The sequence below is a fragment of the Ranitomeya imitator genome, chromosome 2 (genome assembly GCF_032444005.1).
Source record: "Ranitomeya imitator isolate aRanImi1 chromosome 2, aRanImi1.pri, whole genome shotgun sequence".
NCBI lineage: Eukaryota > Metazoa > Chordata > Amphibia > Anura > Dendrobatidae > Ranitomeya > Ranitomeya imitator.
In genome coordinates this window covers 349,824,661-349,850,114 of record NC_091283.1, presented here as the reverse complement: position 1 = coordinate 349,850,114, position 25,454 = coordinate 349,824,661, and the positions used below count along the sequence as shown (strand labels likewise).

The 25,454-nt window shown below is 41.2% G+C and overlaps 1 protein-coding gene across 1 annotated transcript in view; it reads left to right on the top strand.

Moving 5' to 3' along the window:
• LOC138663734 (zinc finger protein 665-like) overlaps positions 1-25,454 on the top strand; it is a 110,462-nt gene that overhangs the window by 36,310 nt on the left and 48,698 nt on the right. Inside the window, exons 3-6 of the mRNA XM_069750059.1 lie at positions 23,767-23,913; positions 24,043-24,222; positions 24,305-24,428; positions 24,512-24,609. Coding sequence (XP_069606160.1) covers positions 23,767-23,913; positions 24,043-24,222; positions 24,305-24,428; positions 24,512-24,609 — 549 coding nt within the window. The remainder of the gene's footprint in view (positions 1-23,766; positions 23,914-24,042; positions 24,223-24,304; positions 24,429-24,511; positions 24,610-25,454) is intronic.

Sequence of the window (25,454 nt, the reverse complement as noted above, 5' to 3'; positions counted from 1 at the left end):
ATACATCTCAACATTAGGGGTGGGGACATAATCCATCGCCTCTTACGTTGTGAAACCAAATGGATTTTCAATTTGAGGAGCACTGCCCCTTTGGGCCTTAATGAGGAAATCCTTTTTACCGGCTTTTACAAACAACTTTGAGGACAGTAAACAGCCATTCATTTGAATTTATATCTGTTCGAGCATAGCCTTCTGTACCGTTTTTGGTAGAACAACATGGATATATTGTACCTGCTTGTGAAATATTCTCTATGTGGGCTTTTTATATATATTTTTCTGTTATGTGGTTGCAATATGTTTGCCATGACCCCATGCTATGATATTCACACAGCAGCATTGGTAACAGCTCGCCTGTTTTTGAACATCTTATAATTCGATATCGGTATATTTGTTTTGTATTTTGGGTACTTAATTTTGTCATTCTGGTACTGTAGCGGAAATCTTTCCATACCTGTTGAATCTATTCTCCCCGTTCTGGCGGTTACCATTTCTTCTAGTACAACTTCTGACACCATGTAAACTAGTCAGTGGTCTAATGTAACTCTTGACACCATGGGAATTGTATAGTAGATCAATGATATGCTGACCCACCTGATAGGGGGTCTGAATAAATAATGTACGAATATTTAATGGTATCTTTACATATATATAATCAATTTTTTCTATGAACGACTCTTTTCTAGAACATTTGTTGTTTAGTAGTATGTGTCGGGGGGTGATTGAACTTTTGGAGTCATTTTTCATATATTTTGCCTATCATTCGCTCTTGGTTCAATTATCATAATATCTGCTTAGCGCCATTCTCCATTTTCTTGCACTGTGTTCCATGTTTGTTAAGAAGAAATATACGCGCCTCTAGTAGTCAGTGTTCTTTCTTGTCTGTACAGACCAATATATACTATGGGAATTTTTTTTCCCATATATATCTACCAGTTTGACTATGCGTACCTCTTTGAGTTGATATGGTGTTTATACTTATTCATGGGCTACAACGCAGGTTTATTATTGTATGTATGGGTACAAGGATATTGGTCTTTAGCTCTCTTTTTGCACCTTTAGGTACGCTTACTACTATGGAGCGTTTCGTATGTGGCGGACTCATCCTTGTAGCTGCATCAGCTTTCTTTGGATTAATGGCTGACATTCATTATGTGCTTCGGCGCATGCGCAGTAGTCGTGCGTGCGACCTTATTTGGCACTCACATCTAGGCTGGCTATAGACATGTTTTTGCGCATGCGCAGTAACCGCAAGAACGGTCATTCCATTTGTACTCTAGTTTGTATAGTGGCGTCACGTCTGGTTTCCAGGACGCCAACAAATGGTATGATGGTATTATGCCGATTTTCTTCAGTTTTTTTGGAGTCTTTTTTTATTGATCAGATACATACTGGATCTGTATACATGTGCCTTAAACGCATGCGCAGTAGCCATATGTACGGCCATATTGGTACTCGCAGCTTGGCCGGCTATAGATGTGTCTGGCGCATGCGCAGTAATCACACGCACGGCCATATTGGTACTCGCATTTTAGCCTGCTTAGGAGCGTCATGTCCGGTTTCCGGGACGCTAGCAGGGTGCATGTTGTCTCCATGCCGTCTTTTTCCAGCTGTCTGGAGTTTTCCGTTGATAAGGTACACACTGGATTTGTATATATTAGTAGTTAACCGTCCATACAGGCACTTGCTCCTGACGAAGCCACGCTAGGTGGCGACACGCGTTGGGCCTCCGGCCCCCTGGACCTCTGGTGATAGGTGGTTATGGTCATGTTCTCTCTATATGATTATATGGGTTTAGCCTGACACAGTCTCGTGATTTTTACCTGCTATATGTGCGCACCTAGTAGCTATAGAACTCTATAGGGTTCTATATATATATTGGGGTTTGCTTATTACATCTATGCAACTTATGGTATTTGACTATGTCACCAGTCTGACCAGTCCATGGTGCGCTGATGGGTATGGATATGTGTATATGGTAATAATTATTTAGCACCGGTTCCATCATTTATCTATCCATTATTGGGAGATTTTGTGTGCATATTTTTGTTACAACATATGTATGTCTGTATCCATATAATGACAACTTTATCATATTGACATTATGTTCTAGGCGAGCTGTGCCATGCTGTTATAAATGTTTTTGAGACCTATTTACAGGTTATACATATTTGTGTATTAAATTGTATCCATTACCATATATATTGTATATTGTATCTTACACAGTGTGCGTATTATCTGGATATTCTAGTATATATATATTTTTTATTCACCATGTCCAGGGGTGGTGGTTCCTTTTTTTGGTACCCAGGACTCGCTTGAGCTGAGGTTTTAAATGGTTTTATTGTTGGTGTTTATGTGGTTTGTTGGTTGACTAATAAATTATATCTTTATTATACAAGTGGTGGTCCCCATTTCATAGCTTGATGCTGCTTCTCTTCTTCTTAAACTGTACTTAGGTTGTCAAGTTTAGGTTGACCCCACTTTTCTTATTCTTGCATGTGATTTCTAGATGGATGGTGCCCTCCACCCTCTTTGTGTATACTCCATACAAGTAGTGACTTCCTATACTACGTGCCTGGAACGCAAGCGTGAGACGCTCCACGTCACCATGTATGCGCGGAGCAGGAAGTCACAGGGCCGATCTTATCAGCGCATGCGTCCACCAGGTACCGAGATGAATCAGAGCCCTGCTAATGAAAAAATGTAAATGTATGGATAGCGCATCATATAGAAATAAATAATTTATAGTGATTTTAAAAGTGCGGTGAAATATCTCAATACTATGTGAGTAACTATCAAATATATAATCAGTTAAAGTAGAATATTAATGGAAACACTACCACCCCTATTATAAATGTGGATGTCGTGCCCACATATTGCACATCAATTATATACATAAACACATACACAAATTATCCTAAATATATCATGTAATAATACAAATAATTTCATAAAACTACAAAATATACATGTATAAATATAATTTACAATAAATAGTAGGCAGATAACTTAGAATCCAAACAACAGCAGTATATACATTTATTACCCAAGATAACTCCATATCTAAAGTGCATCAATATATTAAAGTAATATCCCTCAAAAATCCAACATATACAAAGGGAGAAAAAAAGGGGGGGAGGGGGAAGGGGGAAGGGAAGAGAAAAAGACAGGAACAAAGAATAAATAAAAGATTTTTTATGTATTCATTTTATTCCTCGGCCGTCGGTAGGGAGAACTCCTATTTTCAATGCTTCCAGGTGCTCAGGCTCTTTTATATTTCCGAATTCCTTTGTCATACCAAAACAATAGGAAAAATATCCCCCATAACCGATCCTCCTTAAAAATAAATGATAATCAGAAAAGTAAAAAAGATTAAAAATAAGAATGGCAACACACAAACACAAAATTTAAAAACAGGATATGCGGAGAATATTGGGTACTATAGAATGTCCCTAGAGACCTCTCTTACAGAAATGCATTGAATCCTAGACTCTCATTAAGACCTTGTGGAGCCATTGTCCCCAGAAGGTAGATCCACCTACTCTCTTTTTGTGCTAAAATTTTACCGAGGTTACCTCCTCTCACTCCCAAAGTTACCTGGTCAATAGTAACATAGTTAGTAAGGCCGAAAAAAGACATTTGTCCATCCAGTTCAGCCTATATTCCATCATAATAAATCCCCAGATCTACGTCCTTCTACAGAACCTAATAATTGTATGATACAATATTGTTCTGCTCCAGGAAGACATCCAGGCCTCTCTTGAACCCCTCGACTGAGTTCGCCATCACCACCTCCTCAGGCAAGCAATTCCAGATTCTCACTGCCCTAACAGTAAAGAATCCTCTTCTATGTTGGTGGAAAAACCTTCTCTCCTCCAGACGCAAAGAATGCCCCCTTGTGCCCGTCACCTTCCTTGGTATAAACAGATCCTCAGCGAGATATTTGTATTGTCCCCTTATATACTTATACATGGTTATTAGATCGCCCCTCAGTCGTCTTTTTTCTAGACTAAATAATCCTAATTTCGCTAATCTATCTGGGTATTGTAGTTCTCCCATCCCCTTTATTAATTTTGTTGCCCTCCTTTGTACTCTCTCTAGTTCCATTATATCCTTCCTGAGCACCGGTGCCCAAAACTGGACACAGTACTCCATGTGCGGTCTAACTAGGGATTTGTACAGAGGCAGTATAATGCTCTCATCATGTGTATCCAGACCTCTTTTAATGCACCCCATGATCCTGTTTGCCTTGGCAGCTGCTGCCTGGCACTGGCTGCTCCAGGTAAGTTTATCATTAACTAGGATCCCCAAGTCCTTCTCCCTGTCAGATTTACCCAGTGGTTTCCCATTCAGTGTGTAATGGTGACATTGATTCCTTCTTCCCATGTGTATAACCTTACATTTATCATTGTTAAACCTCATCTGCCACCTTTCAGCCCAAGTTTCCAACTTATCCAGATCCATCTGTAGCAGAATACTATCTTCTGTTGTATTAACTGCTTTACATAGTTTTGTATCATCTGCAAATATCGATATTTTACTGTGTAAACCTTCTACCAGATCATTAATGAATATGTTGAAGAGAACAGGTCCCAATACTGACCCCTGCGGTACCCCACTGGTCACAGCGACCCAGTTAGAGACTATACCATTTATAACCACCCTCTGCTTTCTATCACTTAGCCAGTTACTAACCCATTTACACACATTTTCCCCAGACCAAGCATTCTCATTTTGTGTACCAACCTCTTGTGCGGCACGGTATCAAACGCTTTGGAAAAATCGAGATATACCACGTCCAATGACTCACTGTGGTCTAGCCTATAGCTTACCTCTTCATAAAAACTGATTAGATTGGTTTGACAGGAGCGATTTGTCATAAACCCATGCTGATATGGAGTTAAACAGTTATTCTCATTGAGATAATCCAGAATAAAATCCCTCAGAAACCCTTCAAATATTTTACCAACAATAGAGGTTAGACTTACTGGCCTATAATTTCCAGGTTCACTTTTAGAGCCCTTTTTGAATATTGGCACCACATTTGCTATGCGCCAGTCCTGCGGAACAGACCCTGTCCCTATATATAATGGTTTATCTATTACATTACTTAGTTCTCTTAGTACTCGTGGGTGTATGCCATCCGGACCCGGAGATTTATCTATTTTGATCTTATTTAGCCGGTTTCGCACCTCTTCTTGGGTTAGATTTGTGACCCTTAATATAGGGTTTTCATTGTTTCTTGGGATTTCACCTAGCATTTCATTTTCCACCGTGAATACCGTGGAGAAGAAGGTGTTTAATATGTTAACTTTTTCCTCGTCATCTACAACCATTCTTTCCTCACTATTTTTTAAGGGGCCTACATTTTCAGTTTTTATTTTTTTACTATTGATATAGTTGAAGAACAGTTTGGGATTAGTTTTACTCTCCTTAGCAATGTGCTTCTCTGTTTCCTTTTTGGCAGCTTTAATTAGTTTTTTAGATAAAGTATTTTTCTCCCTATAGTTTTTTAGAGCTTCAATGGTGCCATCCTGCTTTAGTAGTGCAAATCCTTTCTTTTTACTGTTAATTGCCTGTCTTACTTCTTTGTTTAGCCACATTGGGTTTTTCCTATTTCTAGTCCTTTTATTCCCACAAGGTATAAACCACTTACAGTGCCTATTTAGGATGTTCTTAAACATTTCCCATTTATTATCTGTATTCTTATTTCTGAGGATATTGTCCCAGTCTACCAGATTAAGGGCATCTCTAAGCTTGTCAAACTTTGCCTTCCTAAAGTTGTGTTTTTGTGACTCCCTGACAAGTCCCCCTAGTGAAAGACAGGTGAAACTGTACAATATTGTGGTCCCTATTTCCTAGATGCCCAACCACCTGCAGATTTGTTATTCTGTCAGGTCTATTAGATAGTATTAGGTCTAAAAGTGCTGCTCCTCTGGTTGGATTCTGCACCAATTGTGAAAGATAATTTTTCTTGGTTATTAGCAGAAACCTGTTGCCTTTATGGGTTTCACAGGTTTCTGTTTCCCAGTTAATATCCGGGTAGTTAAAGTCCCCCATAACCAGGACCTCATTATGGGTTGCAGCTTCATCTATCTGCTTTAGAAGTAGACTTTCCATGGTTTCTGTTATATTTGGGGGTTTGTAACAGACCCCAATGAGAATTTTGTTACCATTTTTCCCTCCATGAATTTTGACCCATATGGACTCGACATCCTCATTTCCTTCGCTAATATCCTCCCTTAAAGTGGACTTTAGACAAGACTTTACATAGAGACAAACCCCTCCTCCTCTCCGATTTTACTATCCTTTCTAAACAGACTGTAACCCTGTAAGTTAACTGCCCAGTCATAGCTTTCATCTATCCATGTCTCGGTTATTCCCACTATGTTAAAGTTACCTGTAGATATTTCTGCTTCTAGTTCTTCCATCTTGTTTGTCAGGCTTCTGGCGTTTGCGAGCATGCAGTTTAGAGGATTTTGTTTTGTTCCAATCTCCTCGCTGTGGATTGTTTTAGAAATGTTCTTACCTCCCTTCTGAGTATGTTTTCCTGGGTCTTCTTTGTTCAAGTCTAATGTTTTTCTTCCCGTCCCCTCTTCTTCTAGTTTAACGCCCTCCTGATGAGTGTAGCGAGTCTTCTGGCGAATGTGTGTTTCCCAGGTTTGTTGAGGTGTAGTCCGTCTCTGGCGAGGAGTCCATCGTACAAGTAATTCACACCGTGGTCCAGGAATCCGAATCCTTGTTGTCTGCACCATCGTCTTAGCCAGTTGTTTGCATCAAGGATCCTGTTCCATCTCCTGGTGCCATGCCCGTCTACTGGAAGGATAGAAGAAAAAACAACCTGTGCATCCAGTCCCTTTACTTTCTTCCCCAACTCTTCAAAGTCCTTGCAGATTGTCGGTAGGTCCTTCCTTGCCGTGTCATTGGTGCCAACATGTATCAGAAGAAATGGGTGGACGTCCTTGGAGCTGAAGAGCTTTGGTATCCTATCGGTCACATCCTTGATCATCGCACCTGGAAGGCAGCATACTTCTCTTGCAGTTATGTCCGGTCTGCAGATGGCTGCTTCTGTGCCTCTCAGTATTGAGTCTCCCACCACCACCACTCTTCGTTGCTTCTTGGCTGTACTTTTTGCTGTCATTGTTGCTGTGTGCCCTTTTCTTTTTTGCTTGCTGGTATTGCTTCATCCTTAGGTGTGCCATCTTCATCCTCTACAAAGATTTGATATCGGTTCTTCAGTTGTGTGGTTGCTGATTTCTCCACGGTCTTCTTGCTTCTTTTGGTCACATACTTCCACTCATCTGCTTTTGAAGGTTCTCTGACACTTTTTTCACCTTCTGTGACCAGTAGAGATGCTTCTGTTCTGTCTAGAAAGTCTTCATTCTCTTTGATGAGTTTCAAAGTTGCTATTCTTTCTTCCAGACCCCGCACCTTTTCTTCTAAAAGAGCCACTAGTCTACACTTCTGACAGGTGAAATTTGATTCTTCTTCTGGTCGATCTGTGAGCATGTAGCACATGCTGCAGCTCACCATGTAGGTTGTCACATCTGCCATGTTGCTCCTAGATCCTGCTGACTTGCTGTGTGCTTTCCTTCTTGTGTAATCTACTCAGCCAAGCTCTCTTGCAATAATGTCCTAGCTTGAATCTTCAGACCTGTTGGATCACACCCGTGATATAATCTAAAATGTCTCGGTAGAGTCTTGAGAGTGCTAGCATCCTCAATTGTGGATGATTTTTCGATGTCTCTTATGTGCTCCCTTGTCCTCACTCTCAATTCTCGTGTCGTTAACCCTATATAGATCTTGTTACACGGACAACGGGCATGGTAAACAAGGTCTTCAATATCTTATAAACTCTCGACCCATCATAGTTCTCAAAGGTGGTACTTTTGAAGTGATTGCTACAGGCTTTACAGGAATTACAGGGAAAAAAGCCATTTTTTTCTTTTTTCACCTTTTCTTTTGAAATGCCAGAATAATGACTGTGCACCAGATAGTCATTTAGATTTCTTGACCGTTTTGGCGTCATTAAAGGATAGCTTGGTAAATTCCTCTTTAAAATTGGGTCCGATTGCAATGTCCCCCAATATTTCTGCATGATTGAAACACGTTCCGGCCATTGCTTATTAAATTCTGTAATAAACCTCACCTGATTGGTTGATCCTGTCTCACTTCTCCTCTTTTGAGTATACAGCAGGTTTTCCCTAGAGAATTTAGATGCCTTTTTAAGACCCCTCTTAAGACCTTACAATGTGGTAATAAAAAAGGCAGACAAAGGTGGGAGTACAATCATATGGCCGAGTGAGATGTACGAAAGGCAGGTAACCAAGATACTAAACAACAGAAGATGCTATAGAAAATTATGCTTTAATCCCATGACAAAATTTCAACAAGAATTAGTTAGTATTCTAGAGACGGCATATGAGGATGGAATTATTCCCCAAAAATTTGTTGAGACTATAAGTAAATTACAACCAAAATTGGCCACCTTTTACATCCTACCAAAATTGCACAAAGATCCAATAGACCCACCTGGAAGGCCGATAATGTCGGGGATAGGAGGTTTGTGTGAAATAGTTTGTGCAGTTATAGATCATTATCTCCAGCCCCTGGTATTGGCCCTGCCGTCATACATAAAGGACACCACAATGATGCTGCAAAGGTTAGATTCCTTGCAATTGGAGGAAGGTGCATTTTTTGTTACAGCGGATGTAGAGGCGTTGTACTCCTCTATTAGGCATGAAGATGGCCTTAATGCTGACTCTCACTACTTGTACGAGAGTAATTTAGATCCGCCCTTGATTGAGTTAATACTTACCCTATTGAAATTCGTGTTGGAACATAATGTCTTCATTTTTAATGGAGACATTTATGTGCAAATGCAAGGGACAGCCATGGGGGCCAAATGTGCTCCCGCATACGCAAACCTATTTTTAGGTTTGTGGGAACGTGAGATCTTTCAGGGGGATGGTATTTTGGGGATTGAGGCTATTCAGGGTTGGAGTCGTTACATTGACGACGTTCTCTTCATCTGGAAGGGTTCTACTGAAAATCTGTTTAAATTGATGGAAAGATTGAACCATAATAGCCTCAATATCAAATTGACATATAATTATGGTAGAAAAGTAGAATTTTTAGATTTGAATATAGAGGCGCTCCCAGATGGAAGAGTCGTCACCAATGTTTTCAGAAAGCCAACAGCCACAAACACCCTCTTATGTGCTTCCTCTGCTCATCATAGGTCTACTCTAAATGGCATCCCCACAAGACAATTCATGAGGATTAAAAGGATTTGCACCACAGAAGAGGATTTCAAAAATCAAGCGGATGACCTTGCTCGAAGGTTGGAGGATCGAGGATACAGTAGGAGGCAAATTAAGAGGGGTCTTAAAAAGGCATCTAAATTCTCTAGGGAAGACCTGCTGTATACTCAAAAGAGGAGAAGTGAGACAGGATCAACCAATCAGGTGAGGTTTATTACAGAATTTAATAAGCAATGGCCGGAACTTGTTTCAATCATGCAGAAATACTAGGGGATATTGCAATCGGACCCAATTTTAACCCCTTCAAGTCGCGGCCCTTTTTCATTTTTGCGTGTTTGTTTTTCGCTTCCCTCCTTCCCAGAGCCATAACTTTTTTATTTTTCCGTCAATATGGTCATGTGAGGGCTTATTTTTTGCGGGACAAGTTGTACTTTTGAACGACACCATTGGTTTTACCATGTCTTTTACTAGAAAACGGGAAAAAAATTCCAAGTGCGGTGAAATTGCAAAAAAAGTGCAATCCCACACTTGTTTTTTGTTTGGCTTTTTTGCTAGGTTCACTAAATGCTAAAACTAACCTGCCATTATTATTCTCTAGGTCATTACGAGTTCATAGACACCTAACATGACTAGGTTATTTTTTATCTAAGTGGTGAAAAAAAATTCCAAACTTTGCTAAAAAAAAAAAAAAAGTACCATTTTCCGATACCCGTAGCGTCTCCATTTTTCGTGATCTGGGGTCGCTTGAGGGCTTATTTTTTGCGTGCCGAGCTGATGTTTTTAATGATACCATTTTTGCGCAGATACGTTCTTTTGATCGCCCGTTATTGCATTTTAATGCAATGTCGCGGCGACCAAAAAAACGTAATTCTGGCGTTTCGGATTTTTTTCTCGCTACGCCGTTTAGCGATCAGGTTAATGCTTTTTTTTAATTGATAGATCGGGCGATTCTGAACACGGCGACACCAAATACGTGTAGGTTTGGTTCTTTTTTTATTGTTTTATTTAGGATGGGGTGAAAGGGGGGTGATTTAAACTTTTATATTTTTTTATATTTTTTTCATATTTTTAAAAACATTTTTTTTTTACTTGTGCCATGCTTCAATAGCCTCCATGGGAGGCTAGAAGCTGGCATAGCCTGATCGGCTCTGCTACATAGCAGCGATCATCAGATCGCTGCTATGTAGCAGAAATGCAGGTGTGCTGTGAGCGCCGACCACAGGGGGGCGCTCACAGCAGACCTGCATCAGTAACCATAGAGGTCTCAAGGACCTCTATGGTTACCTTCCTGATGCATCGCCGACCCCCGATCATGTGACGGGGGTCGGCGATGACGTCATATCCGGCCGCCCGGCCGGATGCGGTAGTTAAATGCCGCTGTCTGTGTTTGACAGCGGCATTTAACAGGTTAATAGCGGCGGGTGAATAGCGATTTCACCCGCCGCTATTGCGCGCACATGTCAGCTGTACAAAACAGCTGACATGTCACGACTTTGATGTGGGCTCACCGCCGGAGCCCACATCAAAGGGGGATTCACGGCATGCGCAGTACTAGTACGGCGCATGTCGTGAAGGGGTTAAAGAGGATTTTACCAAGCTATCCTTTAATGACGCCAAAACGGTCAAGAAATCTAAATGACTATCTGGTGCACAGTCATTATTCTGGCATTTCAAAACAAAAGATGAAAAAAGAAAAAAATGGCTTTTTTCCCTGTAATTCCTGTAAAGCCTGTAGCAATCACTTCAAAAGTACCACCTTTGAGAACTATGATGGGTCGAGAGTTTATAAGATATTGAAGACCTTGACATGTGTTTCAAAAGGAGTTGTTTACCATGCCCGTTGTCCGTGTAACAAGATCTATATAGGGTTAACGACACGAAAATTGAGAGTGAGGACAAGGGAGCACATAAGAGACATCGAAAAATCATCCACAATTGAGGATGCTAGCACTCTCAAGACTCTACCGAGACATTTTAGATTATATCACGGGTGTGATCCAACAGGTCTGAAGATTCAAGCTATTGACCAGGTAACTTTGGGAGTGAGAGGAGGTAACCTCGGTAAAATTTTAGCACAAAAAGAGAGTAGGTGGATCTACCTTCTGGGGACAATGGCTCCACAAGGTCTTAATGAGAGTCTAGGATTCAATGCATTTCTGTAAGAGAGGTCTCTAGGGACATTCTATAGTACCCAATATTCTCCGCATATCCTGTTTTTAAATTTTGTGTTTGTGTGTTGCCATTCTTATTTTTAATCTTTTTTACTTTTCTGATTATCATTTATTTTTAAGGAGGATCGGTTATGGGGGATATTTTTCCTATTGTTTTGGTATGACAAAGGAATTCGGAAATATAAAAGAGCCTGAGCACCTGGAAGCATTGAAAATAGGAGTTCTCCCTACCGACGGCCGAGGAATAAAATGATAATGAATACATAAAAAATCTTTTATTTATTCTTTGTTCCTGTCTTTTTCTCTTCCCTTCCCCCTTCCCCCTCCCCCCCTTTTTTTTCTCCCTTCGTATATGTTGGATTTTTGAGGGATATTACTTTAATATATTGATGCACTTTAGATATGGAGTTATCTTGGGTAATAAATGTATATACTGCTGTTGTTTGGATTCTAAGTTATCTGCCTACTATTTATTGTAAATTATATTTATACATGTATATTTTGTAGTTTTATGAAATTATTTCTATTATTACATGATATATTTAGGATAATTTGTGTATGTGTTTAGGTATATAATTGATGTGCAATATGTGGGCACGACATCCACATTTATAATAGGGGTGGTAGTGTTTCCATTAATATTCTACTTTAACTGATTATATATTTGATAGTTACTCACATAGTATTGAGATATTTCACCGCACTTTTAAAATCACTATAAATTATTTATTTCTATATGATGCGCTATCCATACATTTACATATTTTCATTAGCAGGGCTCTGATTCATCTCGGTACCTGGTGGACGCATGCGCTGATAAGATCGGCCCTGTGACTTCCTGCTCCGCGCATACATGGTGACGTGGAGTGTCTCACACTTGCGTTCCAGGCGCGTAGTATAGGAAGTCACTACTTGTATGGAGGGCGGTTCGGTAATCGGCGCATGCGCATTAACAAGCCGGTAATGCCGATAATGATTTCAGCTGTGATGAGGGGAGGTATAAAAATACGGGAACATGCAGCGTACATACATGCCCCTATTTGAGGAAGCCATTTGGCGAAACGGCGCTGTCGGGGTCACTGACGGATATCCAGAGCAGGACACACACTGATGTGAGTAGATGAGGAGGTTTTTTGTTGCGGGAGCAGTACTTATATGTATACATGTTTCTTTCCTAAGGCACTTTTTGAATGGAATGTGTCAGGCTGTAAACTTATGTTACATACTTCGGTTCTGCTGGAATTATGACTGGATTGGTTTTTATGCACTAGGTATTTCGTATACTAATGCTGTTGACATATATATATATATATATATATATATATATATATATATATATATATATACATTTGTCTGAAGGTATCCTACAAAGTATAGTGCTGTTTACAATATCTTTAGTGTCAGATGGGTGTTTAAGCACTCGCAGCACCATCCATTCTTTTCTGCTCTGTTTACCATCAGTTATTTTAATTGTATGAGTCTTCTTGTTTGGTTTTTAAAATATATGCGTAATAAAATTCTACTTTTATGAGTAATTTATTTTGCATATGCCTCTTTTTCACCCACTATTGGTGTGGTGTTCTGTGTATAAATATGGTTCTTTGAGGTGGGTTGCCCACTATTTGGATTTTGGTTATGTATAGCTCTGCTATAATGCAGCTGTGCTCCTGCCTGCAAAACCCCAGCGAATGAAGGTAATGTAGGTCAATGACCTGTAGTTACCTTCATTCGCGGTGATGCGCCCTCTGCTGGATGTCCCTCGAGCTTGGGAACTTTCCTGGAAAGCTCCCAGGCTCGAGTTCATATGAGGACATCCAGCAGAGGGCGCATCACCGCGAATGAAGGTAACTACAGGTCATTGACCTACATTACCTTCATTCGCTGGGGTTTTACTGGCAGGAGCACAGCTGCATTATAGCAGAGCTCCTGCCTGTAAAATATTTTAACCCCTTCAGATGGATTTACATCGTGGGACGTTACAGATCATCGGAAGGTATGTATATTGTTGGTTTATTATTTTTTCTTTGTTACAGAGCGAGGGTCGTCAGGTGGATTGAGAGAACAATAAAATATTAAAACAACCTTTGTGTTTATTTCATTAAAATACTTTTTAATAATGTGTGTGTGTGATTTTTAACCCTTTCATTCAATTGGATTAATAATGGGTATGTGTCATAATTGACGCCTCTCCATTATTAATCTGGCTTAATGTCACCTTACAATAGCAAGGTGACATTAACCCTTCATTACCCCATATCCCACCGCTACACGGGAATGGGAAGAGAGTGGCCAAGTGCCAGAATAGGTGCATCTTCCAGATTTGCCTTTTCTGGGGTGGCTGGGGGCAGATGTTTTTAGCCGGGGGGGGGCAATAACCGTGGACCCTCTCCAGACTATTAATATCTGCCCTCAGTCACTGGCTTTACTACTCTGGCGGAGAAAAGCCACGCCAATTTTTTCCGCCATTTAACCCTTTAATTTAATAGCTACAGCTCACAAATTTTGGACATACACACTACTAACACTAGTAGTGTGGAATATGCAAAAAAATGGGGATATCAGATGGTTTACTGTATGTAACCATGTCTCATATCATGTCGGGTTTGGGAAGGAGATAGCAAAAGCCGGCAATTGAATTACCGGCTTTAAAGCTATCTTGCGCTGGATGCAGTATTAATATATGTACATATACGTGTCTACTGACATTATATATATATATATATATATATATATATATATATATACACAGTGCCTACAATTAGTATTCAACCCCCTGCAGATATAGCAGGTTTACACATTTGGAATTAACTTGGCATTGTGACATTTGGACTGTAGATCAGCCTGGAAGTGTGAAATGCACTGCAGCAAAAAAGAATGTTATTTCCTTTTTTTTTTTTTTTTTTAAATTGTGAAAAGTCTTTTCAGAGGGTCATTTATTATTCAACCCCTAAACCCACCAGAATTCTGTTTGGTTCCCCTAAAGTATTAAGAAGTAGTTCAGGCACAAAGAACAATGAGCTTCACATGCTTGGATTAATTATCTCTTTTTCCAGCCTTTTCTGACTATTTAAGACCCTCCCCAAACTTGTGAACAGCACTCATACATGGTCAACATGGGAAAGACAAAGGAGCATTTCAAGGCCATCAGAGACAAGATCGTGGAGGGTCACAAGGCTGGCAAGGGGTACAAAACCCTTTCCAAGGAGTTGGGCCTACCTGTCTCCACTGTTGGGAGAATCATCCGGAAGTGGAAGGCTTATGGAAATACTGTTAGCCTTCCACGGCCTGGACAGCCTTTGAAAGTTTCCTCCCGTGCCGAGGCCAGGCTTGTCCGAAGAGTCAAGGCTAACCCAAGGACAACAAGGAAGGAGCTCCGGGAAGATCTCATGGCAGTGGGGACATTGGTTTCAGTCAATACCATAAGTAACGTACTCCACCGCAATAGTCTCCGTTCCAGACGAGCCCGTAAGGTACCTTTACTTTCAAAGCGTCATGTCAAGGCTCGTCTACAGTTTGCTCATGATCACTTGGAGGACTCTGAGACTGACTGGTTCAAGGTTCTCTGGTCTGATGAGACCAAGATCGAGATCTTTGGTGCCAACCACACACGTGACGTTTGGAGACTGGATGGCACTGCATACGACCCCAAGAATACCATCCCTACAGTCAAGCATGGTGGTGGCAGCATCATGCTGTGGGGCTGTTTCTCAGCCAAGGGGCCTGGCCATCTGGTCCGCATCCATGGGAAGATGGATAGCACGGCCTAACTGGAGATTTTGGCCAAGAACCTCCGCTCCTCCATCAAGGATCTTAAGATGGGTCGTCATTTCATCTTCCAACAAGACAACGACCCAAAGCACACAGCCAAGAAAACCAAGGCCTAGTTCAAGAGGCAAAAAATCAAGGTGTTGCAGTGGCCTAGTCAATCTCCTGACCTTAACCCAATTGAAAACTTGTGGAAGGAGCTCAAGATTAAAGTCCACATGAGACACCCAAAGAACCTAGATAACTTGGAGAAGATCTGCATGGAGGAGTGGGCCAAGATAACTCCAGAGACCTGTGCCGGCCTGATCAGGTCTTATAAAAGACGATTATTAGCTGTAATTGCAAACAAAGGTTATTCCACAAAATATTAAACCTAGGGGTTGAATAATAATTGACCCACACTTTTATGTTTAAAATTTATAAAAATTTAACTGAGCAACAAAACTTTTTGGTTTGTAAGATTTATGCATCTGTTAATAAATCCTGCTCTTGTTTGAAGTTTGAAGGCTCTAACTTATTTGCATCTTATTAAACCTGCTGCTAAACCTGCAGGGGGTTGAATACTACTTGTAGGCACTGTATATGTGTGTGTGTATATATATATATATATATATATATATATATATATATATATATATATAGACAGTATATATGTTTTTATGATTATTTGAGCCCATGGATCCATTGTATGTCCGTATGTCGGTTTTGCAAGCCTGCGAGAAAAATACGCAGTACGGATGCCATACGGATTACATACGGAGGATGCCATGCGCAAAATACGCTGACACACCCTGCCTACGGAGGAGATACGGACCACTATTTTGGGGACTTTTCTGCGTATTACGGCCGTAATTTACGGACCGTATTTTTACACGCTGAGTGTGACGCCGGCCTTACTCTGCATTCTGTGGTTGCTAGGGTACTGGATATGTGAGAGGAGGGTTTATAAACTATCTCAAGGTAGACAATATAATGCCAGGTTCTCATTGCATTAGGGCAATCCTTTTAGCACTAAGCGCTAGCGCTAACGCAATGTCTTTTTAGGGGTCGCGTTAAACGTCCCTGCTAGCGCAGATCCCCGATCTGCGAGAGCGGGGAACGGACCTCGGGCGCGCCTCGGAAGCTGCAAGCAGCGTCCGAGGTGCGCCAAAAAAGAACGGCACATCGCTAGCGCGTGCTGAAAATGGCACGCACTAGCAATGCGCTTTAACATTGCTGGCAATGGGAGCGCTAACGGACACGTTGCACGGCGTTAATTTCGCAGTGAAACGCTGTCTGTTAGCGCTCACCCGAAAATGAAATGAGAACCTAGCCTTAATATTATCTCATTCAAAACATCCCCCTTCCTGTCTCAGTTCAGGTACACAGAGAAGGGAGTTGTATGGCTATATGCACACGTTCAGTATTTTTCGCTATAAAAACGTGAAAAAAATGCTTACATATGGTTCCCAATCATTTCAATGTAATCCGCAAAATTTGTGCAAATGTTGCGATTTTTTTTCCGTGAAAAAACGACATGTTCATTAATTTTGCGGAATCGCTAATTTCCCGCAAACTGTAAAAAATCTACCATAGGTATAGACAAATACATAGGCATAGATACAGACAAATATGACTAAAAAATCTACCATAGGTAAAATCTACCATAGGTATAGACAAATATGACACATAGGGTTTTAGAATTCTCCTAGTCAGCAGCAGCGGAGCCCCCCCCAAAATCCCACCATAGGGGTCCCCCACAATAGCCAGCAGCAGCGGAGCCCCCCCCAAATCCCACCGCAGGGGTCCCCCACAATAGCCAGCAGCAGCGGAGCCCCCCCAAAATCCCACCGCAGGGGTCCCCCACAATAGCCAGCAGCAGTGGAGCCCCCCCCAAATCCCACCGCAGGGGTCCTCCCACACAGACAACTACGTCGACCACCACAGGGCCTCCCCCCAATAGCGATCAGCAAGTAGCATTTTTTCACCCTGAAACCACCAACCTCCATGGCGTCCACAAGCTATAATCATGCTGCTTTCTTTTGCCGCCTTGGTAAAAAGAGAACACGCCCATGATGTGAAGTCAGAACACGCCCCCTCCCGATAGGACATGCCCCCGGAAATGACGTCACACCCGGAAGGAGCCCATACCTAGCATTTACCCTATTGGATCTTCATTGGACTGAAGGAGGCCCCGCCCTTTCCGGTGACATCATGAGTTAAAGGAATCACTCCTCCCCTCAAGAAATTAACTCCAATGTAGACGCCAAATTCCATTACATGTGGAGTGCGACTCTGCAGGTGGAGGTAGGTGCTGGGGCCCTGTTATTCTCTATCAGGATTAGCCGCTGGTCACACTCGGCCATTTTTCCTCCCCATATAATAAATGGCCTTTCCCATCTCTGTGATGTTCCGTTTTCCATGTTTCCCCCCTGAATACACACGTTCCCCCCCCCCCCAGTTGCTGGTCGCTGGGGTCTGACCTGTGACCCGGAGACCCTGAGATCGGGTTCTGCAGTCCTGGGTGTCTGGGTGATATTATTTTCCCACAAGGTTTTTCTCTTATGTTTGCGGCTTTATTTCTAGTCTTTATTTTCGGCTTTGATGACTATTTTTGCGTTCTGTGGGGTTATGGTGACTAGGATGGCATTAGGGTCAGGAAAGATCAGCGCCCAGACCACGAGACGTATATTATGCTGCTCTACCAAAGAATGAAAAGCCGCCACACATAACCGTGATAATGTGCTAAGGACATATCATGAATAAATATCCCCTGCAGTCATATGTAACGCCACAGATAATGTACTAGATGTAACCTGCAGTCCTATGTAATAACACAGATAACACGGTGATAACTGTGAGCACAGGTAATGTAGTAGATGTCCCGTGCAGTCCTAAGTAACGCCATAGATAACAGTGATAACTCTCTGAGTACAGGTAATGTAGTAGATGTTACCTGCAGTCCTATGTAAACCCACAGATAATGTAGTAGATGTCACTTGCAGTCCTATGTAACACCACAGATAACACTGATAACTCTCTGCGCACAGATAATGTAGTAGGCCTCACCCGCAGTCCTATGTAACACCACAGATAACACAGTGATAACTGTGAGTACAGGTAATGTAGTAGATGTTCCCTGCAGTCCTATGTAACACCACAGATAACACAGTGATAACTCTTTTGAATACAGATAATGTAGATGTCCCCTACAGTCCTATGTAACCAGCAGATACCGGTGATACCTCTCTGAGTCAGGACATCAGCACCGCAGCCAATAGTGGACACTGGGAGAAGAGGTGTAGACTTGTTACCTGGATCAGCATTGACATATGGATGTGTGTGGTTAGATGTCTCGCTGTTATCTGTGATCCCATACCTTGGGTCAGATACGGACTGGGGCTGAAATTCAGTCCTGGCATTTTAAATCACACAGGCCCATTTTGTCCCAGTTCCGATGAACCAGATGGGATATATTACAAATATTACCCTGGATGGAGGAAAGGAAGATTTTCCACAAGACCAATATTTCTAATGATACTTGTGGCATGCTGGGGCAAGTGACGGAGTCAGCGACTTTGTGCTCCGTCACAACTCTTAACAGTATGGATGTCTTGAGATTACCGATTCTGTTAACAACATAGCAGACAAGGCAGCGTATGACCAGACAGGCCCTTCTGGCATTTGCTAGATGGTCAGTCCGGCCCTGCCTTGGGTGGTGTTTCCGATCCAGGATTTCACAAGAGGATGGTGGACCAGGATGTCAACTTTCTTTGACTGTTGTGTTTTATTATAAAAGGGTGGGCCTCCACTCTATGTCCGCCTCCCACACAGCCAAACCAGATCTCCACTTTGCACTGACGAGCCAGCAGTACCGCGAAACAGTGTCTGCAAATTGATATTCTGGTTTGGCTATTATCCTAAGTCATGTGACAAGGCTCGTTAAAGAGTCAACATTGACTTGTAGGATTGCTACCTTCCAATAGGTGGCACTAGAGTTCTAGCTCTCTTCCTCTCTGAAGAGACAATTTGCATAATTTCCATTTTTAAAGGGAACCTGTCACCCCGTTTTTTCATTATGAGATAAAAACAGTATTCCGTCACTTGCCCTGTGAAGCAGGCTGCACTGCTATCAGATCGGTGATCTGACAGAGTGCTGTGCACACTGTCAGATCACCGATCTGTGATGTCCCCCCCTGGGACAAAGTAAAAAAGTTAAAAAAAAAAATTTCCAAATGTGTAAAAAAAAAAATTAAAAAAAATATTCCTAAATCATGAAAAAAAAAAAATATTATTCCCATAAATTCATTTCTTTATCTAAATAAGTAAAAAAAAACAATAAAAGTTCATATATTTAGTATCGCCGTAAGAAAAAAAACGAGGCAAAAAACGACGCTTTATTATCATACCGCCGAACAAAAAGTGGAATAACACGCGATCAAAAGGACAGATATAAATAACCATGGTACCGCTGAAAGCGTCATCTTGTCCCGCAAAAAACGAGCCACCATACAGCATCATCAGCAAAAAAATAAAAAAGTTATAGTCCTGAGAATAAAGCGATGCCAAAATAATTATTTTTTCTATAAAATAGTTTTTATCGTATAAAAGCGCCAAAACATAAAAAAATGATATAAATGAGGTGTCGCTGTAATCGTACTGACCCGAAGAATAAAACTGCTTTATCAATTTTACCTAACGCGGAACGGTATAAACGCCTCCCCCAAAAGAAATTCATGAATAGCTGGTTTTTGGTCATTCTGTCTCACAAAAATCGGAATAAAAAGCGATCAAAAAATGTCACGTGCCCGAAAATGTTACCAATAAAAACGTCAACTCGTCCCGCAAAAAACAAGACCTCACATGACTCTGTGGACCAAAATATGGAAAAATTATAGCTCTCAAAATGTGGCAACGCAAAAAATATTTTTTCAATAAAAAGCGTCTTTCAGTGTGTGACGGCTGCCAATCATAAAAATCCGCTAAAAAACCCACTATAAAAGTAAATCAAACCCCCCTTCATCACCCCCTTAGTTAGGGAAAAATTAAAAAAATGTATTTATTTCCATTTTCCCATTAGGGCTAGGGTTAGGGCTAGGGCTACAGTTTGGGTTGGGGCTAAAGTTACAGTTAGGGTTTAGATTACATTTACAGTTGGGAATTGGGTTGGGATTAGGGTTAGGGGTGTGTCAGGGTTAGAGGTGTGGTTAGGGTTACCGTTGGAATTAGGGTTAGGGGAGTGTTTGGATTAGGGTTTCAGTTATAATTGGGGGGTTTCCACTGTTTAGGCACATCAGGGGCTCTCCAAAAGCGACATGGCGTCCGATCTCAATTCCAGCCAATTCTGCGTTGAAAAAGTAAAACAGTGCTTCTTCCCTTCCGAGCTCGCCCGTGTGCCCAAATAGGGGTTTACCCCAACATATGGGGTATCAGCGTACTCAGGACAAATAGGACAACAACTGTTGGGGTCCAATTTCTCCTGTTACCCTTGGGAAAATACAAAACTGGGGGCTAAAAAATAATTTTTGTGGGAAAAAAAAGATTTTTTATTTTTACGGCTCTGCGTTATAAACTGTAGTGAAACACTTGGGGGTTCAAAGTTCTCACAACACATCTAGATAAGTTCCCTGGGGGGTCTAATTTCCAATATGGGGTCACTTGTGGGGGGTTTCTACTGTTTAGGTACATTAGGGGTTCTGCAAACGCAATGTGATGCCTGCAGACCATTCCATCTAAGTCTGCATTCCAAATGGCACTCCTTCCCTTCCGAGCCCTCCCATGCGCCCAAACGGTGGTTCCCCCCAACATATGGGGTATCAGCGTACTCTGGACAAATTGGACAACAACTTTTGGGATCCAATTTCTTCTCTTACCCTTGGAAAAATAAAAAATTGGGGGCGAAAAGATAATTTTTGTGAAAAAATATGATTTTTTATTTTTACGGTTCTGCATTATAAACTTCTGTGAAGCACTGGGTGGGTCAAAGTGCTCACCACACCTCTATATAAGTTCCTTAGGGGGTCTACTTTCCAAAATGGTGTCACTTGTGGGGGGTTTCAATGTTTAGGCACATCAGTGGCTCTCCAAACGCAACATGGCGTCCCATCTTAATTCCTGCCAATTTTGCATTGAAAAGTCAAACGGCGCTCCTTCCCTTCCGAGCTCTCCCATCCGCCCAAACAGTGGTTTACCCCCACATATGGGGTATCAGCGTACTCAGGACAAATTGTACAACAACTGTTGGGATCCAATTTCTTCTCTTACCCTTGGAAAAATAAAAAATTGGGGGCGAAAATATAATTTTTGTGAAAAAATATGATTTTTTATTTTTACGGTTCTACATTATAAACTTCTGTGAAGCACTTGGTGGGTCAAAGAGCTCACCACACCTCTAGATAAGTTCCTTAGGGGCTCTACTTTCCAAAATGGTGTCACTTGTGGGGGGTTTCAATGTTTAGGCACATCAGTGGCTCTCCAAACGAAACATGGCGTCCCATCTCAATTCCAGTCAATTTTGCATTGCAAAGTCAAATGGCGCTCCTTCGCTTCCGAGCTGTGCCATGCGCCCAAACAGTGGTTTACCCCCACATATGGGGTATTGGCGTACTCAGGACAAATTGTACAACAATGTTTGGGGTCCATTTTCTCCTGTTACCCTTGGTAAAATAAAACAAATTGGAGCTGAATTAAATTTTTTGTGAAAAAAAAGTTAAATGTTCATTTTTATTTAAACATTCAAAAAATTCCTGTGAAGCACCAGAAGGGTTAATAAACTTCTTGAATGTGGTTTTGAGCACCTTGAGGGGTGCAGTTTTTAGAATGGAGTCACACTTGGGTATTTTCTATCATGTAGACCCCTCAAAATGACTTCAAATGAGATGTGGTCCCTAAAAAAATGGTGTTATAGAAATGAGAAATTGCTGGTCAACTTTTCACCCTTATAACTCCCTAACAAAAAAAAATTTTGGTTCCAAAATTGTGCTGATGTAAAGTAGACATGTGGGAAATGTTACTTAAGTATTTTGTGTGACATATCTCTGTGATTTAATTGCATAAAAATTCAAAGTTGGAAAATTGCGAAATTTTCATAATTTTCGCCAAATTTCCGTTTTTTTCACAAATAAACGCAGGTACTATCAAAGAATTTTTACCATTGTCATGAAGTACAATATGTCACGAGAAAACAATGTCAGATTCACTGGGATCCGTTGAAGCGTTCCAGAGTTATAACCTCATAAAGGGACAGTGGTCAGAATTGTAAAAATTGGCCCGGTCATTAACGTGCAAACCACCCTTGGGGGTAAAGGGGTTAATGCCTCATCACTACCTACTTCCTTTAATTCTCTAAACGCTTTCTTTTTGTCCCTTATTGCGCCCCTTACAGCTCTATTTAGCCATATTGGTTTCCTCCTATTCCTAGTATGTTTATTCCCATACAGTATATACTGTGCACAGGTCCTATCTAGGATGCTAATAAACGTCTCCCATTTTCTTTGTGTATTTTTATGTCTCAGGATATCGTCCCAGTTTATTGCACCAAGATCAACTCTCATCCGTTGGAAATTTGCCCTCCTGAATTTTAGTGTCCTTGTCACCCCTCTACTACACATCTTATTAAAGGATACATGAAAACTTATTATTTTATTACCCCCAACCCTTATATTTGATATTCGTTAACTTTTAGCTGCCTGGACACTTCCTCATTGAACCGCAACTAGGGCTTATTTTTGAAGTAGGGCTTATATTTTAAGACTAGTCCAAAAAGGCCAAAAATTCCTTCTAGGGCTTACCTTGGGGGAAACAGGGTATCTACATTTCCTGATATGTAGAAAATATGAGAATTCATCCACAAACTTTACCATATCACACTTTTGGAATCTTTATTTACCAGTAGCACAGCAGATAATTCTCCCCACCAAGACAGTGGCATTTAAAGGTCAGGGTTGGAGACTGATAGTGGCAATTACGTTGGTAAATCAGAAGCCATAAGACGGTATTTTCAGTCCGAGTGCGGTTTTCAAAATAATGGACCGCACTCGGACCAATGTCCTATAATGCGGCAGTGCAGATAAGTGATTTTTTTTTTCACTCAGTGTGTGGGGAAAAAAATCTATTCCTTCACTGAATATTTATGACCGAACCTCTGTCTCATCCGGTCTCCTGGTATAACAGGCTCCATGCCAGAAAGTTTGGGTCTAAAGTCTTCATTTTTGTTGTATTTTTTTTAAGTCATTTTTTCTTTTTTGCCTTGTAGCTATTTGCTCCTAATTCTTCAAAATGGTCTAAGTGGGTCATAATTTTTGCACTAAAGAAAAATGCTCTTGGGACAAAAAGTCTCAAGTTTTGATAAATAACACAGGAGTGAATTGGAGTACATTTCTGAATTTTAACAAAGTTGCAGTTGATGAATCAGCCAAAACCATCCTCATTGATTAACAAAAAAACAAAACAGGTGAACACTTATAAAATAGTCACGTGCCATACATGTCAGCCTCATTTCTGTGTTCGGTGATTGCATATAAAGGTTTCATTAATTGTATTATTACATGGGATTCTTTATGATGTTACATTGTCATCTTCTCATTCAGGTCCCTACAATATCAGATCCTCTCAGTGGAGATCTTCTATATAAGAGAATTTTCCTGACTGACCCATCAATGGATATGAACAGGGACAAGATGGCGGAGAGGATATTACACATCACCCTAGAGATCCTCTTCCGGCTTACTGGAGAGGTGAGAGATTCTGATGACGTCACATTACATCATTCTTATCTATGGGTATAACAGATGGACAGAACTGGAGAGGGGAGAACTCTGGAAATGTCTGTAGTGAGATCTATTAATGTGTCTCTCCATAAACAGGATTACACAGTAGTGAAGAAGACCTCTAGTGAGCGCTGTCAGGACCCTGTGTCTGAGGGATGGAGAAGACCCCTGAGCCCAATCACAGAGCTTCCACCTCACTCTCTGATACATGAGGACATCAATGACCAGAAGATCCTAGAACTCACCTACAAGATGCTTGAGCTGCTGACTGGAGAGGTGACACTGCTGGGAATGCTGGGACATTATACAAGAATGCTATGAAGGGATTGGGGGATGACGCTATCATTGTATGTGTCAGGTTCCTATAAGATGTCAGGATGTCGCTGTCTATTTTTCCATGGAGGAGTGGGAGTATTTAGATGGACACAAAGATCTGTACAAGGACGTTATGGTGGAGGTTCCCCATCCCCTCACATCACCAGGTAATAGACAGGACTAAATACACACGGTCTACAATTATCTATGTGTAAAGAATTAATTCAGTCCTTGTATGTGTTTCCTTCAGTCCTATCCAGTAAGAGGACAACACCAGAGAGATGTCCCCATCCTCTTCTTCCACAGGACTATGAACAAGAAGATCCCAATGTTCCTCAGGATCATCAGGTAGATGGAGAGAAGGTGTCATGAGATCTCCCCTATGATGTGTAGACTGCTGTGACTGTCTTGTGTTCAATCATGTTTTATCCACCAGTATTTCATGTTTTACACTTGATTAAGATTTAATTTGGCCAAGTGTGAGTTAGAAACCCTGAACTCCAGTGAAACACATGATGTAGTCACACTGTCTTCTCTACATCACATCCTCACACTATTGGTACTGCTCCCTTGGAAGCCGATGACAATGACCCGTGATATAGTGTGGTGGAGGAGGTGAACAAGGAATCAGGAGAGGCCATAATAGTCAACAACAGAAAGTCTTTTACTGAAGTAGAAGCTGAAAATACATAACATAACTGCCATCGGACTGGATGGTATTCACATTTGGATTTGACAGAGTTTTCACATGGATGGTTACACATGGCAGCACTTTATATTTCTACTTCAATGCGATCTCATAGTCATATCAATCCATTTTTAGCAAAATCCATTTTTATTACTTCCTTCACATTGGCTACATCAGCTGCCTTTTCAGATGCCCCCATGAGGTAAGACATAGAATACCTTTTCTAAATCTTCCACACTTAGTTGACAACTTGCAATCAACCACTGCATCAGGGTGACTTTGTCCAGCCCACAGCAGTCTCAGGACTACCAATTGCTCTGCTCCTTGTTGTCCCCAACTTGGCTCGTGTGTGAGCCTCTCCCAGCTTCCCACTAAGGGCTCATACCCATATGCGAGAAAAAAAGGTTCCGTAATCTGGACCGAAAAAACAGACGAGTGTCATGAGAGTATAATGCGCGTATAATGCGATTTTCGCACCTAGCATCTGATATACATCCGAGCGATT